The sequence below is a fragment of the Schistocerca nitens genome, chromosome 9 (genome assembly GCF_023898315.1).
Source record: "Schistocerca nitens isolate TAMUIC-IGC-003100 chromosome 9, iqSchNite1.1, whole genome shotgun sequence".
Lineage (NCBI taxonomy): Eukaryota > Metazoa > Arthropoda > Insecta > Orthoptera > Acrididae > Schistocerca > Schistocerca nitens.
In genome coordinates, this window is record NC_064622.1 from 251,580,564 (window position 1) to 251,598,335 (window position 17,772).

At 38.4% G+C, this 17,772-nt stretch overlaps 1 protein-coding gene across 1 annotated transcript in view; it reads right to left on the reverse strand.

The window, feature by feature from the left end:
* The window catches only part of LOC126203192 (uncharacterized), a 42,165-nt gene extending 26,150 nt beyond the window's left edge, over window positions 1–16,015 (reverse strand). The window contains exons 1-2 of the mRNA XM_049937435.1: window positions 15,896–16,015; window positions 3,610–3,734 (exon numbers count right to left, since the gene is read on the reverse strand). Of these exons, the coding sequence (XP_049793392.1) occupies window positions 3,610–3,734; window positions 15,896–15,910 (140 nt within the window). The 5' untranslated portion in view covers window positions 15,911–16,015. The remainder of the gene's footprint in view (window positions 1–3,609; window positions 3,735–15,895) is intronic.
* Between the last annotated feature and the right edge of the window lie 1,757 nt (window positions 16,016–17,772).

Here is a 17,772-nt window from a genome sequence, read left to right on the forward strand (position 1 = left end):
TGGCACATAGCTTTATTTTGTGGGAGCAGTGAGTGCACTGAGTGTTTCACTACATTGTCATTAGGAATACGTAATGTGATAAACAGTCAGAACAGCAATATTTACAAACGTAAATTTTTATTGTTATTTTTAAGTTTATTTCTCGTATCAGCTTTTCATTCTTAGTTGAAGGTTGAGGTGTGGAATGTGAGGAGACTCAATAGATCTATATTCATAGATCTTATTTTTTAAGATAAAGCTATATGGTAAAGCTTTCTACTTATCTTTTGGAACTTTTGACTAACAAAAGGCGCACGGCACCCATATTGTATCCAAGCTGGTCATGGCATTTTCTTCTGTTTCGCCTCATTCGAGTTCTTGAATTTTTCTAATTAACAGTAAATATGTAGACCCTTTTTAAACAGGCGTGTGGGGCGTAGGGCTTGGTACCTCCTTATTCTCACTATACTGACTCTGTGAAATAAAAACCGTCTGTATGCCTGGGAAATGGCGTGGAAGTGTAAACCTTCTTGGAGTGAGTTTTTCTTTCAGGGTCAGGTACAGACGGTATTCTGGTGTATAGATTCTGAGAGAAACAACATATACCTCTACGTTTCTCAATCTCGATTGCGTCGATCTTACTGATAGAGGAATTAGGTGACATTAGATTTAACGATGCTAACAAAGTTAAACGTGATAGCAGTTGCTGTCGCCAAAACTGCTACGACTCTTTATGACCTGCTCTCTCCCTTACCTTCTGTGTCTTGGATACGTTTTTCATTTCAGCTTTATCTCGGTGAGTAGCGGTTACGTTGTTTCCTTCTCCTTCTCGGCCTCTAGCAAAGTTAGTCCTCTAGCAAATTAATTTGTGGTCGTGTCAAGGCTGACATATACACGATAGGCACTGCATTGCAGGAAAATATTATGTTCTTCTATTATGTTTTGATTACCCTCTCCGTTTCAGTCCATAGTTTTAAGAAGTAATTAATAAAATTGGTAATCAGCACACATGTTGATAATGTGCGTAGCAGCACCTCACAGTGTCTAATCCCATTGTTGTCTTCCCACTCCTCCCCTTGCTTTATGCAACGTCGAGTAAGCTTTCCATACCACCCAGTATCAAAGCCGCCATTATATGCTTGGCGACTCATACGTCTAAAACTTCTCCACCGCGCCACCCCTGTGGCCACTTTCTATCAAACTGGCATTTGTAAACATGTCACATAAGCGCCTGTTCCGTCCTAAGCCATGTCTTAAACATAGCTTTTCAGTATTTTACAGAAAGTTTGGAGCATTCTTTCCCTCTCGCTTACAATCAATTTTCAAAGTTTATTGACCTGATAATTATGGATTTCTTGCATAAAATGTTCAACTAAAGACAAAGAAGAGCTTGGCCTATTACGTAGATCATGCATTTAGAAATCGTTTCAAAAAATTTTATGAATGCTAATCTTCAATTTCATCTGTGTGGATTCTGCATCTTTGGCATGTAAATACTGCACTTTTGAGCATATGCTATTGAGAAGTTTGTGATATACGAGTATATTCTGTCAGAAACTTCAGCATAAAATGCCTACACTGTGCGTAAATGCATGTCTTATGTTTCGTTACATATGTGGGGAATATATAGTGAAAATCCAAAAGCACTATGTTTCTCCTGTAGCTAAGAGGGCATGTGAGATGTATTTTGGCTGCAGAGCTGAATAACGAGATAAGCCTTTCGTTGCTCATCTTTGTTGTGACACATGTATGTGTAACTTGCATAAACGGCTGCAGGTTTCTCGAGCATCAATGCTATTTATGGTAACAATGGTGTGGCACTAACAGGAGGGTCAAACCACTGACTGCTATCTTTGCTTGACCAAAGTGTAGGTTATTCTGAAAAAATCAGGACTTGCTATTCAAATTCCAAATCTTTCTTAAGCCATGTGGACAGCTCCTTTTTATGCGTTTCCGCCTCCTAAGTCACTAACAAATAGGGTCACTGATGAACAGTATTTCAGAGATGTTATCCGAAAGCAGTAAGAACGAAACAGCAGCAGTAATCAGCACAGCATGTGTTGGTCCGGCCCCGAATATCTGCAACAACAATCTATATCTTCTCATCGCATTAAGCAAGGATACTTCACAAACTTTGTCGGGACTTGGATCTGTCACAGGCATAATCCGAGTCACTGGCTTCGCGATTACAACGATGGAGTCTCTCCCTCAGTTTGTTACAGTTACTTCGTGTAGGAAGAGCCAGAGTGAATTTGAAACGTTTTTCTCTTGTGCCAACGAGTCTGAGCAACTGTTTTCTAGGAACGCTGGGTAATGTTAACAACAGTTAGGTATGGACTCTCCTTTGCGATTCCTCTAAACCAAGTGTGAATGCAGTCCTCCTTCTTAACAGTAATAAAGATCCCTCACGTTCAACCAGATAGTCAGTTAGCAACAAAGAGACTCTTGAAATTGTGCGAGACTGGCACAGTTACTTAGAATATGATAACACACAACTGAAAACTGTGTGGAGATCTGAGAGTAGTAGTACCGCTATGACAGGTATGCAACCAGGTCACGCGAGGTACTGCTGCTTTCTGTGTTAGTGAGACAGTTGTAACAAGAAAGAACATTACATACGTAATGAGTATATCGTCTTCATATATTGTTTCCATATCGTAGGATCGGACGCAGGCTACTAACCAGAATGCACAGAACTAGTGTATGTACTTGTGCCGTTGTTTAGTGTATGAACTCCATTTCCACGGGCAGTCTACAAGCGACGGTCTAGGAGCTTTTCAAAATACATCTCGTAAACGAATCCTACAACAAACACACCGTACATTCTAATATGCCCGACGTTTATCTTGCTAAAACAATAGGCACTGCTCCATTTAAAGAAGTGTATGGTTGTTAAAAAAAAATACACTGTAAAAATATTACTAAGATCTGACAATATCAGCCTCAGACTAGCAATCCATTCCGTGATAACCACACATCAATAGCCCTCTCCATTTGCGCTGTATTTGCCGTGACATTTTTAGGTGATTCGTCCTGTGTAGGAATCACTGATTACATTAATTACCTTTAACCATAATTTTAATTAACTGTTTAATTACCGTATCTGGGAAAGAATCATGGTCTCTCAATATGTAATTTTTTGTTTCAATTTTCACTTATGTGTTAGCCAATGATGCAGAACCTAAATATATGCACTAATTGTTCAACTAATATCGAAATTGAAATAAAGCATTTTTAGGAAGAAATCTAAAAATAGCTGTAACTATAAATCCTGGAACTTCATGACATGAATAAACAACGAAAATTACTTGTTTTCTGTGGTATGCAGAAGAATGGATGTAAATAGTATCTAGTTCTTTATGTCCTTCTTAATACATACAGTATTTCCACTCCACTGTATATAACAGCCTTGCTACATAAGATTGGTCTTTAGCCTGGCCACTGTCTATAAAGTAATAATGACAAAATACGGAATTTTGCAACTTAAAGTCGCTGTTACGCAAATATACAACTCCTTTTTTATAAGATTTACTTGTTCTAAATAGAGAGAGAGACAGAGAGAGAGAGAGAGATAGATAGAGAGAGAGAGAGAGAGAGACACTCTGAAACTCTAGTGAAATACATAAATACCTCCAGCGCCAGGGGTTGATGCCATTGAAATCGTTCTCTTGTTCAAGAATGGCAACTTTATCTGGCTTTATCTGCGATGTTGGTGCTGAGCAGACTCCTTTCAGCACCAGAATTGCAAAGATGTACTAGAACACATGTATGGTTCACCAGAATTATACACACATAAGTACTGTTTTAGACAGATTTACCAAAACAATGACACCAATTCGATAATACCAACAGCGAAATTTTTGGCGGTAGAGGTTCAGAATAAGGTCACACTTTGATGGATTAAAGTTTCAAATTAGTAGTTAACTAACTTTACTTTGTTTTATATTTTTACCCTCAGAGTCTTTAATATGAATCGCATTTGCTTTGTGTAATATCACCAATTGGTATTTCTTTACACAAGAACTACTGTTCTTGTTCAACTTAGGAAAGATAATCTGCTGGGATTTATGTTAAAGATGGTAAAACATAGGAAAAAACTCAGACACGACGATGAGATGTGTGCATGCCAGAAAATTTTTTAAGCCTGACACGAGCTACGCACAGTCTTACGCAGTGTAGTCTGCCACTCGATTAAGGTCGAAAATGTTATAGCAAAAATAAACGTTTTCTTGAGTCAATGATCAGTATGACGTCTTTTAAGACTGTATGCCGCTACCCTAAGAAGTTAACCAGAGGAAATATTATTTGGGCTGTACTATGTTTTGCCTTTGAAGGTATTTGCAGTTCAGTAATTTTGCCAGTACGGGGCTCATTTATTCACTCTATAGAATAGCATTCACATCTATTGCATTTCACATATCCTCGGCCATAAGTGTAGTTCAACATGAATGTCGCTGGAAGAGACGACTCAGTACCAGCAGCTATACAACAGTCTATAGTGGTCAACTGGAGAAGCGTTTGGCCATAGGTGTTTGAAGTCGGTGCACTCAGTGCAAATGTAGCAGACCTTGATATCCCTGCAACAGCACTCAAATAGAATGACAACATGGAATGTGTACCACCCACACTGAAGCAACAGCTTATCCTGGCATAAAATACAGAGAATTTACAGCTAAAAGTCATTCATGAAATTACAGTTAAATCAATACAATGATATGAATACCCTTAGCTGCATACAGGCGTTGATATACAGTTAAATCAATACAATGATATGAATACCCTTAGCTGCATACAGGCATTGATATACAACAGTGAAAGTTGAAAATGGTACCCCGACCGGTACTCGAGCCCGGGATCTCCTGCTTACATTGAAGACGCGCTATCCATCGTTTTTTTCCTCTCTTTCCATTTTGTCCGATATTGTTCGTTGCGTTTAGTCTGGTCGGACGTCACAAGACATCCGTTCAAGTTGATCGTTGATTCCTTTACTCAGCTTTTTTATTACGGAGGGCGAGCAGCCCTCGTTTTTTTCCGTTTTTTCCTTCTTTCACCATTGTGTTTGGTCGTTGCGGACGTCACATGACATCCGTTCAAGTTCGTTGTTGATCCTTTCACTCAGTTTTTTTATTACAGAGGCCAACCAGCCAGCTCTCTGACCGAACACGCTGAGCTACCGTGCCGGTATCCATCTGAGCCACCGAGGACACAGAGGATAGTGTGACTGCAGGGACTTATCTCTGGCACGCCTCCCGTGAGACCCACATTCCCAACTTATTATCCCGCACTATATTGGTAGTGCCGCTCCCCTGACACTCATTACACGCAGCTTTACCGATCCCGTAAGAGTTCGGGCAATGTGTGCGCATCCGCACAGAGGATTTTTAAATTTTTTAATGGCTGGTGAGCCTTATCAATATAGATGAAGATGGTATCTGTTCATTCAGACAATTAACCCAAGGCTTATCACAATCGGTTATTAACAGGTCTTACGGACCACTTGTAAGATATTGTTTTGTAAAATGTGGAATTGTTCAATACAGTTCTTGCTAGGTTCTTAGATCACGAAATTATGAGTGCGATTTTTTAATTACAGCTGATAGGAGTACAGTCAAAAATAAAATTTAGGTAATAGATGATCTCTTCAAGGTTTGGACAAAATATATGTCCACCCAGTCAATGCTGTGTAGCCGGAGAGCTCGAGGAAGGTTTTGTTGTGTGAGTTATGAAATATTCGTGTTAAGAGCTGTAGTTTTCTCCTGGAGAGAACACAAGTCTTGTTAAATTAGTCACACATAACTTACATAAACTTTGCCATTTATAATGACTGTGAGGAGATTACTCACGGAAAAAGTATGGCACATCCGTCACTAAGCTTCACAGTTCATAGCAGTAAGTCTGGACTGTTCACTTCGACTAACGTTATCTCAGTGAAAGAACGTCATACCAGCCTATAATATCTTTCCTTCGCTGTTGTGAAGTAGCTTGTGGCCATTCTTATGGTTGTAAGTAGGCTGTTTAGGTTTTCTTATTGGTAACGGCACGTAGCGCTCTGTATGAAAAATGACTGGCTGTGCTGTGTGCAGTCTGTGGCTAGTTTGCATTGTTGTCTGCCATTGTAGCGTTGGGCAGTTGGCTGTTAACAGCGCGTAGCGTTGCGCAGTTGGAAGTGAGCCGCCAGCAGTGGTGGATGTGGCGAGAGAAATGGCGGAGTTTTGAAATTTGTTAGACTGGATGGCATGAACTGCTATATACATTATGACTATTAAGGTAAATACATTGTTTGTTCTCTATCAAAATCTTTCATTTGCTAACTATGCCTATCAGTAGTTAGTGCCTTCCGTAGTTTGAATCTTTTATTTAGCTGGCAGTAGTGGCGCTCGCTGTATTGCAGTAGTTCGAGTAACGAAGATTTTTGTGAGGTAAGTGATTTGTGAAAGGTATAGGTTAATGTTAGTCAGGGCCATTCTTTTGTAGGGATTTCTGAAAGTTAGATTGCGTTGCGCTAAAAATATATTGTGTGTCAGTTTAAGGACAGTCATGAATAATTGTTCAAAGGGGACGTTTGATATGATGACCCTTAGCCGAGGATACCTCACTGGAATCTTCTGATTTTTTCTTGTAGTTTGTGTAATTAGTGTAGCTTTTGTTTATTGCTAGCACGTAATTGTAGAGAGAATTTCCTTTGTAGTGTAGTTTTTCATTCTCCTCAGGGGGGTACACGCTTACTTTGTGCACCATGTGTGTGGCAAGCACAAGGAGCCCAAGCTAATATGGTATTTGCTTATACAACTTTACACATTGGTACCATATTCCTCTAACAAGCAAATTACACAGCTATCTGATCATTTAACTGAGAGATAAACTTTTTTTTACTACATCAGTGACACATGTTTACACAATTACACAGTTGGATAACTTCACGCTTATGAAACTGTATTTTGTCTGTACTGTGTGAACTGTTCATATTTTTTCGGAACCATTGCAATACTATGAGAGCTTTGAATGATTTTTTGGTATGGGGTCATGATTTTTCAAGTACATTTGAGGTAGATGACACTATTGAAATGAGCAGAGAATTTTCTTTAGGTTTTGAAATTATTGCAGAAAGCTAAATCGTTTTTGAGAATTGGCTGAGGTTTTATGATGTTATGATGACGATATGTATTACGCTGTTGCGGTATGTTTATGATCAATAAGCTGATGCTATATGAGGAATTTGATTATGCTACATATTTATTATGATGAAATATTGAAGAAGTGTCGCCAAATATGTATATGTGTAATAAGGTAAGGAATAATGAGTAGTGGTTAGGGACTCTGACTTGTGAAAAAGTATGTTGGAAACCAAGAATCGTACTTTAAGAGTTATGAAATGTGTCTAAATGCGTGAATGTATCACAATGCCGATGAATATTTTTTGGACACTGTTATATTTATAGGATTTTGTCTCTACACATTTGCAACAAAAATTCTCGACCTGTGAAATTTTTTATATGAGACTGTCACTGTAGCAGAAACTGCTGTCGTAAATATTTCGTTAAGAAAGGTAAGTGACCTTGACGTAATGCGTTTTGGTCGTCCAGCTGAGAGATAGTCGTCTGACAAAAGAAAGCCATTAGTGTGTGCCTTTCAGAGGCACAGGTGGAAAAAAAGTGGCCATTATCCTCGCTATTGACATTTCTTTGTAGAAAGCATCACAGATACGACACGCCCAAACTTGAAAACATATGATTACACTGTGGAGCTCTTAATTTATGATATTTACTGAAATGCCTAATGAAATGATGAGAAACATTTTACATTTATTGCCTTTCTAGTTGAGAGATTCTTTTGCCTTTGGAGACGCCATTTGCCTAGTGAATGACATTTCATGCATTGCTCTATATAGGCTATATATATTTGCTCATTTCGTTTAATATCTAGTTTCTAGTTGCACTGCAGCATTGGTTATTATAAAATTTAATAGATGTACTAATATCACTATTTTCTGTCTACAGATCCAGGAAAGAGTACATTTATGATGTACTTTCTTAGAAAAGAGAGCACAAATAGACATTTACCTTCACAGGAACTGCATAAATAATTTTTTAAACGATTTGGTAACTTGTCTGCTACAGTAACTTATCGTGATGCATCACTCTAGTATTAAGATGTGACATAGATATTAGACATGGCCATCTTTAGTGTAATATTTTTCCTGCTTGAGCTATGTCACGTTTAGATATAAGTTATTACATTTGCTGCTGCTGTTTGCCAGGCATAATGTTACTGAATTTGACTTTGTATTACACTGTTAAGCCAGTTTTACCACGGATTTATTTTTCTTGTTTGCTGCACAGTGCCTTATATTAGTTCCAATATTGCAATTGCTTTGCCAATTTGAATTTTTTGTCATTGATGTTTGTGTAAATTGTTTTGTGCTGCTGCATTGCCTCGTCCCTTAGTTTAGCATCTGAGCTCAGTAGATTTAAGTTAGCTTAAGAGGGGGTAGACTAAATAAGAGAATGAGTTACGATGAATTGGAAGAAATGCATTGAGAAGCTATAAGAAAATGGTTTGGCCAAAAAAGTGGTGTACAGTGGAGAAAAACTATTTTTGAAAGAGGATGTGAACAGAATACAGAAAGAGAGCTTGGATAGAATTTTTTTGGTGGAAACAAATGTTGAAATAAGAGGAAAGATAGATGGAATGAAGTTTTGGGGTGGACTGCAGTACCAAATGTCACACTGAAAACAAAACCTGTCCTGTATTTTTGTGTTATTACACTATGTGAATTTGTGTTTTTCCTGTCTTAATGTGTTTAGCTGATGAGAGCTATGTTGTAGAATTTCTCTAATACTATGTTCTTTACTTTGTAAAGATGTTTATACATTATTCATCTGTTCTCTTTTGTTGCTCATGTGTGAAGTTGATGTTTCAAAAGTTATTCTGATCTTTCATGTATTTACTTATGTCATAATTCCTGTAACACTGATGTGTATGTTTATTTCTATTCTTTTGTAAAGCAAGCCCCTATTACCGCAAATGTTATCTGTATTATCATGTTTTTAGTGATGTATTTTGTACCGTTGTTATTGTATTCTTATGTTATAAAATTATAATTGATACCAGTTCATCATATTATTAACTTGTAAGTTCCATTTCACTGCACACGTTTCTGTTGGTTATGGTATATGAACAATATGTGAGAAGTAGGGACTGTTAGTGTTTGCACGTGTGTTAATAATTCAGCAAGGGACTGGATAACAGCATTGCTGGTTCTAAGGACAATTCCAAAAACATTGTGAGTGCACAAGTGGTGGTTATGGACTTGCTATATTATCCGCAAGACTCTTCAGTGGTTATTGTGCACCTGCACAGTCACAACAGATGGCTGCTAGCCATCTCTACAAGGACTATAGTGGGTCTACACCTTTGCTGACTCACCAGTACCATTATTTCTACAAGGACTGCAGTGGGTCTGCAACTCTGGTGGCTCACCAATACCGTAATCTCTACCAGGACTACAGTGGGTCTACTCTGTGATGACCTACCTACCAATATTCTTCAAAACTTCGAATGATTATGCTGTGGGTTTGCTCTGTTGTGACCCATTACCTGTCTGCATGTCAAGAGTCATCATAGTCTTTCTGTTGGAAGGACAACACTACTTCTTCAAGACTGCATGGAAATCCACTACTTCCTTGTGCATTGTCTTTTACTGCGCAGACTTTGAGAAAAGAAACGGCAGTTGTACTGTGATGAATGATCAGGACTGTCTTTATGGACTGTGAGAAAATTTTAGCTTTAGACCAACATTGTATTAATAAGTGTGTGCATTTGATATCTTTCTTACTGTAATTATGAAAAATTTTGTCAAATCTGTATTGGCCAGTGCCTAAAACAAATAAGTAAAATTTTTTTGGGGAGCATGGGGGCTATGTAAGTAGGCTGTTTAGGTTTTCTTATTGGTAACGCCACGTAGCGCTCTGTATGAAAAATGACTGGCTGTGCTGTGCGCAGTCTGTGGCTAGTTTGCATTGTTGTCTGCCATTGTAGCGCTGGGCAGTTGGCTGTTAACAGCGCGTAGCGTTGCGCAGTTGGAGGTGAGCCGCCAGCAGTGGTGGATGTGGCGAGAGAAATGGCGGAATTTTGAAATTTTTAAGACTGGATGGCATGAACTGCTATACATATTATGACTATTAAGGTAAATACATTGTTTCTTCTCTATCAAAATCTTTCATTTGCTAACTATGCCTATCAGTAGTTAGTGCCTTCCGTAGTTTGAATCTTTTATTTAGCTGGCAGTAGTGGCGCTCGCTGTATTGCAGTAGTTCGAGAAACGAAGATTTTTGTGAGGTAAGTGATTTGTGAAAGGTATAGGTTAATGTTAGTCAGGGCCATTCTTTTGTAGGGATTTCTGAAAGTCAGATTGCGTTGCGCTAAAAATATATTGTGTGTCAGTTGAAGGACAGTCATGAATAATTGTTCAAAGGGGACGTTTGATATGATGACCCTTAGCCGAGGATACCTCACTGGAATCTTCTGATTTTTTCTTGTAGTTTGTGTAATTAGTGTAGCTTTTGTTTATTGCTAGCACGTAATTGTAGAGAGAATTTCCTTTGTAGTGTAGTTTTTCATTCTCCTCAGGGGGGTACACGCTTACTTTGTGCACCATGTGTGTGGCAAGCACAAGGAGCCCAAGCTAATATGGTATTTGCTTATACAACTTTACACATTGGTACCATATTCCTCTAACAAGCAAATTACACAGCTATCTGATCATTTAACTGAGAGATAAACATTTTTTTTACTACATCAGTGACACATGTTTACACAATTACACAGTTGGATAACTTCACGCTTATGAAACTGTATTTTGTCTGTACTGTGTGAACTGTTCATATTTTTTCGGAACCATTGCAATACTATGAGAGCTTTGAATGATTTTTTGGTATGGGGTCATGATTTTTCAAGTACATTTGAGGTAGATGACACTATTGAAATGAGCAGAGAATTTTCTTTAGGTTTTGAAATTATTGCAGAAAGCTAAATCGTTTTTGAGAATTGGCTGAGGTTTTATGATGTTATGATGACGATATGTATTACGCTGTTGCGGTATGTTTATGATCAATAAGCTGATGCTATATGAGGAATTTGATTATGCTACATATTTATTATGATGAAATATTGAAGAAGTGTCGCCAAATATGTATATGTGTAATAAGGTAAGGAATAATGAGTAGTGGTTAGGGACTCTGACTTGTGAAAAAGTATGTTGGAAACCAAGAATCGTACTTTAAGAGTTATGAAATGTGTCTAAATGCGTGAATGTATCACAATGCCGATGAATATTTTTTGGACACTGTTATATTTATAGGATTTTGTCTCTACACATTTGCAACAAAAATTCTCGACCTGTGAAATTTTTTATATGAGACTGTCACTGTAGCAGAAACTGCTGTCGTAAATATTTCGTTAAGAAAGGTAAGTGACCTTGACGTAATGCGTTTTGGTCGTCCAGCTGAGAGATAGTCGTCTGACAAAAGAAAGCCATTAGTGTGTGCCTTTCAGAGGCACAGGTGGAAAAAAAGTGGCCATTATCCTCGCTATTGACATTTCTTTGTAGAAAGCATCGCAGATACGACACGCCCAAACTTGAAAACATATGATTACACTGTGGAGCTCTTAATTTATGATATTTACTGAAATGCCTAATGAAATGATGAGAAACATTTTACATTTATTGCCTTTCTAGTTGAGAGATTCTTTTGCCTTTGGAGACGCCATTTGCCTAGTGAATGACATTTCATGCATTGCTCTATATAGGCTATATATATTTGCTCATTTCGTTTAATATCTAGTTTCTAGTTGCACTGCAGCATTGGTTATTATAAAATTTAATAGATGTACTAATATCACTATTTTCTGTCTACAGACCCAGGAAAGAGTACATTTATGATGTACTTTCTTAGAAAAGAGAGCACAAATAGACATTTACCTTCACAGGAACTGCATAAATAATTTTTTAAACGATTTGGTAACTTGTCTGCTACAGTAACTTATCGTGATGCATCACTCTAGTATTAAGATGTGACATAGATATTAGACATGGCCATCTTTAGTGTAATATTTTTCCTGCTTGAGCTATGTCACGTTTAGATATAAGTTATTACATTTGCTGCTGCTGTTTGCCAGGCATAATGTTACTGAATTTGACTTTGTATTACACTGTTAAGCCAGTTTTACCACGGATTTATTTTTCTTGTTTGCTGCACAGTGCCTTATATTAGTTCCAATATTGCAATTGCTTTGCCAATTTGAATTTTTTGTCATTGATGTTTGTGTAAATTGTTTTGTGCTGCTGCATTGCCTCGTCCCTTAGTTTAGCATCTGAGCTCAGTAGATTTAAGTTAGCTTAAGAGGGGGTAGACTAAATAAGAGAATGAGTTACGATGAATTGGAAGAAATGCATTGAGAAGCTATAAGAAAATGGTTTGGCCAAAAAAGTGGTGTACAGTGGAGAAAAACTATTTTTGAAAGAGGATGTGAACAGAATACAGAAAGAGAGCTTGGATAGAATTTTTTTGGTGGAAACAAATGTTGAAATAAGAGGAAAGATAGATGGAATGAAGTTTTGGGGTGGACTGCAGTACCAAATGTCACACTGAAAACAAAACCTGTCCTGTATTTTTGTGTTATTACACTATGTGAATTTGTGTTTTTCCTGTCTTAATGTGTTTAGCTGATGAGAGCTATGTTGTAGAATTTCTCTAATACTATGTTCTTTACTTTGTAAAGATGTTTATACATTATTCATCTGTTCTCTTTTGTTGCTCATGTGTGAAGTTGATGTTTCAAAAGTTATTCTGATCTTTCATGTATTTACTTATGTCATAATTCCTGTAACACTGATGTGTATGTTTATTTCTATTCTTTTGTAAAGCAAGCCCCTATTACCGCAAATGTTATCTGTATTATCATGTTTTTAGTGATGTATTTTGTACCGTTGTTATTGTATTCTTATGTTATAAAATTATAATTGATACCAGTTCATCATATTATTAACTTGTAAGTTCCATTTCACTGCACACGTTTCTGTTGGTTATGGTATATGAACAATATGTGAGAAGTAGGGACTGTTAGTGTTTGCACGTGTGTTAATAATTCAGCAAGGGACTGGATAACAGCATTGCTGGTTCTAAGGACAATTCCAAAAACATTGTGAGTGCACAAGTGGTGGTTATGGACTTGCTATATTATCCGCAAGACTCTTCAGTGGTTATTGTGCACCTGCACAGTCACAACAGATGGCTGCTAGCCATCTCTACAAGGACTATAGTGGGTCTACACCTTTGCTGACTCACCAGTACCATTATTTCTACAAGGACTGCAGTGGGTCTGCAACTCTGGTGGCTCACCAATACCGTAATCTCTACCAGGACTACAGTGGGTCTACTCTGTGATGACCTACCTACCAATATTCTTCAAAACTTCGAATGATTATGCTGTGGGTTTGCTCTGTTGTGACCCATTACCTGTCTGCATGTCAAGAGTCATCATAGTCTTTCTGTTGGAAGGACAACACTACTTCTTCAAGACTGCATGGAAATCCACTACTTCCTTGTGCATTGTCTTTTACTGCGCAGACTTTGAGAAAAGAAACGGCAGTTGTACTGTGATGAATGATCAGGACTGTCTTTATGGACTGTGAGAAAATTTTAGCTTTAGACCAACATTGTATTAATAAGTGTGTGCATTTGATATCTTTCTTACTGTAATTATGAAAAATTTTGTCAAATCTGTATTGGCCAGTGCCTAAAACAAATAAGTAAAATTTTTTTTGGGGAGCATGGGGGCTATGTAAGTAGGCTGTTTAGGTTTTCTTATTGGTAACGCCACGTAGCGCTCTGTATGAAAAATGACTGGCTGTGCTGTGCGCAGTCTGTGGCTAGTTTGCATTGTTGTCTGCCATTGTAGCGCTGGGCAGTTGGCTGTTAACAGCGCGTAGCGTTGCGCAGTTGGAGGTGAGCCGCCAGCAGTGGTGGATGTGGCGAGAGAAATGGCGGAGTTTTGAAATTTTTAAGACTGGATGGCATGAACTGCTATACATATTATGACTATTAAGGTAAATACATTGTTTCTTCTCTATCAAAATCTTTCATTTGCTAACTATGCCTATCAGTAGTTAGTGCCTTCCGTAGTTTGAATCTTTTATTTAGCTGGCAGTAGTGGCGCTCGCTGTATTGCAGTAGTTCGAGAAACGAAGATTTTTGTGAGGTAAGTGATTTGTGAAAGGTATAGGTTAATGTTAGTCAGGGCCATTCTTTTGTAGGGATTTCTGAAAGTCAGATTGCGTTGCGCTAAAAATATATTGTGTGTCAGTTGAAGGACAGTCATGTATAATTTTTCAAAGGGGACGTTTCATATGGTTTACAACGTTTGTCAATAGCAGCTCAGTCAGGTATTGTTTGCTTATTCCGTTACCTTTGTTAATTGACTGACGTTGCTGACACTCTGATCCACAGTTACCAGTCTTGACATAATCCCCAGCAGATCAGCACCGGGCAATAAAATCTGCCCGTCTACAGTCAACTCTGTACATTGTCAAATGTGACGCAGCTTATACGTTTAAGAGATACAAATTAGCTGCCCACATTGCTAGTTCGTAAAGTTAAATCGGTGTCAAGCGATTTCATTTCTTCCTTTGGACAGCAGTTTCGCCGCACACTTCTCACAGCAGATTGGTCAGCAACGCAAAAGCACTTCGTTACAGACCTAAACAAGAGCAACAGGAGGACATAACACAGCATTTTCGTTGTATCCCCGCAGCAGTAATCGAGTATCAAAAGCAACAGTGATCATAATTTCCAGGCTTTTCCCAGGATCTGCTAAATTCACCAGTATTTTAATCACCTCATTGAACGTCGTATTTGCTCTTAGATGACGAGTTAAAGGAAGAACGTAGGACCAAAAGGCAACGACTTGGAGAAATATGAGTGCGTTACAATTGAATGTATTAACATCTTATTTTAAGTAAATTTTTGTAGACTAGTAATGCCTAATTTATCATCCATGTACATCTTCTTGGTATAATTCTCAGTTAGATGATACTGTTTCTTCAATGACGTGTTCTATTAATCTGTAGTTTCGTTGCCTTTCAAACATAGAAACTACACAAATTCAGAGTTTAACGATTTTAAATCAATAAATTTCAAATCGTTTTGATGTCATAGCTGAAGTGCTTTCCTTGCAATTATTGTAAATTTCAGTGGATTTGACCGCTTAGGGATATGGAACCTGTTGATGACACGGATCTTTATAAAGGAATTCCATCAAACGTAACGGCCTACGGGCAAAAATATTTCTTCGCGACGTCGAGACTGCAGTGAGAGTGGGGGAGGTGGGGGGGGGGGTCTGTTGTAGAAGAATATCCTGCTCACGATAACGATTTATTGTACAAAACTGATGGCAAAAGTGGATATACGAAGGAAAATAACTTGATAGAAAGGTTTAACATGGCCTACGCCGTTGTTGTAACAACCACTGACCAGAGACAACACTTTATTTTAACATCATTGTTTTTCGATTGAAGTCGTTAGAGTAAAGATATTTTCCATAGAAAAATTATAACAAAGAAAACATTAATATATGTAGCATAATATAGCTTTATTCTTCACTCGGTGTCACGAGCTGATGTCAAGTACATCTTACTCACGCGGGACTAACGTGATATGTAGCCCTGCCCGTGTGTGTGTGTGTGTGTGTGTGTGTGTGTGTGTGTGTGCGTTCGTGTGTATGTGTGTGTGCGGCTGTGTGGATAAATGGAGAGAGTAAGAAAGTGAGGGAGAGAGAGAGAGAAATAGAGGAAGGATATGACGCGTGTGACAAGTTTGAAGCTTCACAGGGAAGGTGAGTGAGTAGCCTGGCGACTTACCGTACTTGAGCTCATCTCTGCGGCTATGGAGCACTGTGGACGCAACCAGAAGACTTCGCCAAGTTATAATCTGCCGGCGGCCCTGCAGGCGGACCCCACTCCCGGCAGACCGGTCTGAAGGTGAGGGGCACACACGTGGTACTGCCAGAGTCGCTGCGGAAACAATCACGCTGAATACCAGATATGAATTTTGCCCGATGATTGTACTGTCTCAAAAACTGTACAGTGCAACCTATGATTTTACTGGCCTAAAGTTTCCACCAAAACAAGATATTTATGGACGGCTTCGATTTACGAGAAATATTATTATTACTTTCTTTGAAGTCGCTTAAAATCAAGCGATCTTAGTCAGTGCGGTTATAAGGTTTAAAATTAATAATTAATATTTCCAGAATTTACTACATGTGAATCAAAATGGTGGTGAAGCTCACGTTTGTGATTTGCCTGTCTGTCTGTCTGTCTCTCTCTCTCTCTCTCTCTCTCTATCCCTCTCTCTCGCTCTCTATCCCTCCCTCTCTCTCACCCTCTCTCTCTCTCTCTCTCTCACACACACACACACGTACGTTGTTATTTTACATAATTTTCGATCTACCGTAGCCTTCTGCCGAGGACAGACTATCGTATGATTGGCGGCGGTATTTTGGTATAATGTTTTATCGCTTGTATAATCGCTGTTGCCTAGTTCACTAATAATGATCGTTGTATAAGGCATTTCTCGTAGTGATGCAACGGCTATATAAAAAGATCACTAACCGCAAGACAGCACGTGCCAATCAAGTTGTCCATTGGGCTCTTTTGAGACAAATGCAAACGTACACAGACAAGGCATACACAGGTGCTCTTGGGAAATAATGTTCTAGTTCTACATGTGTTAACGTATATTATATTAATCAAATTATTGTAGCATAGTATGCCTAATTTATTCATCATCATCCGACGTCGTTTAGTCGAATTCGACAGGTCAACAAACGAAGCTTTTCCATCAATTACGGTCCATAAGCTTCTCTCCTCCTTCGATGGCGTCCCAGATATGAACTCTCTGTTCGATGTCAGGTTTCACCGTATCCCTGTATGGAAGATCTGGTATTCATTATAGTTTTTTATTTCTGAGTTTAAAATCATAGATTAGACCTGGTAGCCTATTATCAGGCATATGTCTTATATCGTCATTAAATCTCTTCTGCTGCGACGTCATTTTATCTTCCAGTCTTACAATCTGAGTCTATTTCGGATTTCATCATTTCTTACTCTGCCCCTCCTTCCCCTCCTTGTCTTTCCGACCATACGACGAACAAGCCTCATGTCAGTCGCCTGAATTCCGTTCATATCTTTACATCTCTTGTTCCATATTTCACGACCATGTGTAAAAATGAAATAGATTTCATTTTTCACTGCCTTTCATTTTAGTGATACTTTCGTGTACCATACTAGATCGTTAACTGTCTTGTAGCAGCCACTGTCTGCTTGAATCTGTGAGTGATATCTTTGTTTAAAGAAACTGTGTCGGAGGTAACACTGACAAGTTATTTGATGGGTCATCTGTAGCTGTTTGCCCTCCATTTCGAAATGTCCAATTGGTTACCCAAATTCTTTCATGGTCATCGCCGTTCTCCTGGCAGAAAATGATAAAATACTCATTCGCCGCTTCCGCTCAGGTGTTCATTTGATGAGAAAGATTTTCTGTAGAGTCATACATTTTAGGGTTCGTTCATTAGCTTACTGCTGCTGTAGTTTTATGTTCATCATCTGGCGTCTTATTACGCTGATGCATAAATTCATCTACGTCTTTAATAAACACAACAGGTACACGTAACAGAGACTTAAGTCACCAGTAATATACTTTCCTTCCCTATTTACAACACTGCAGTAACTTTTCT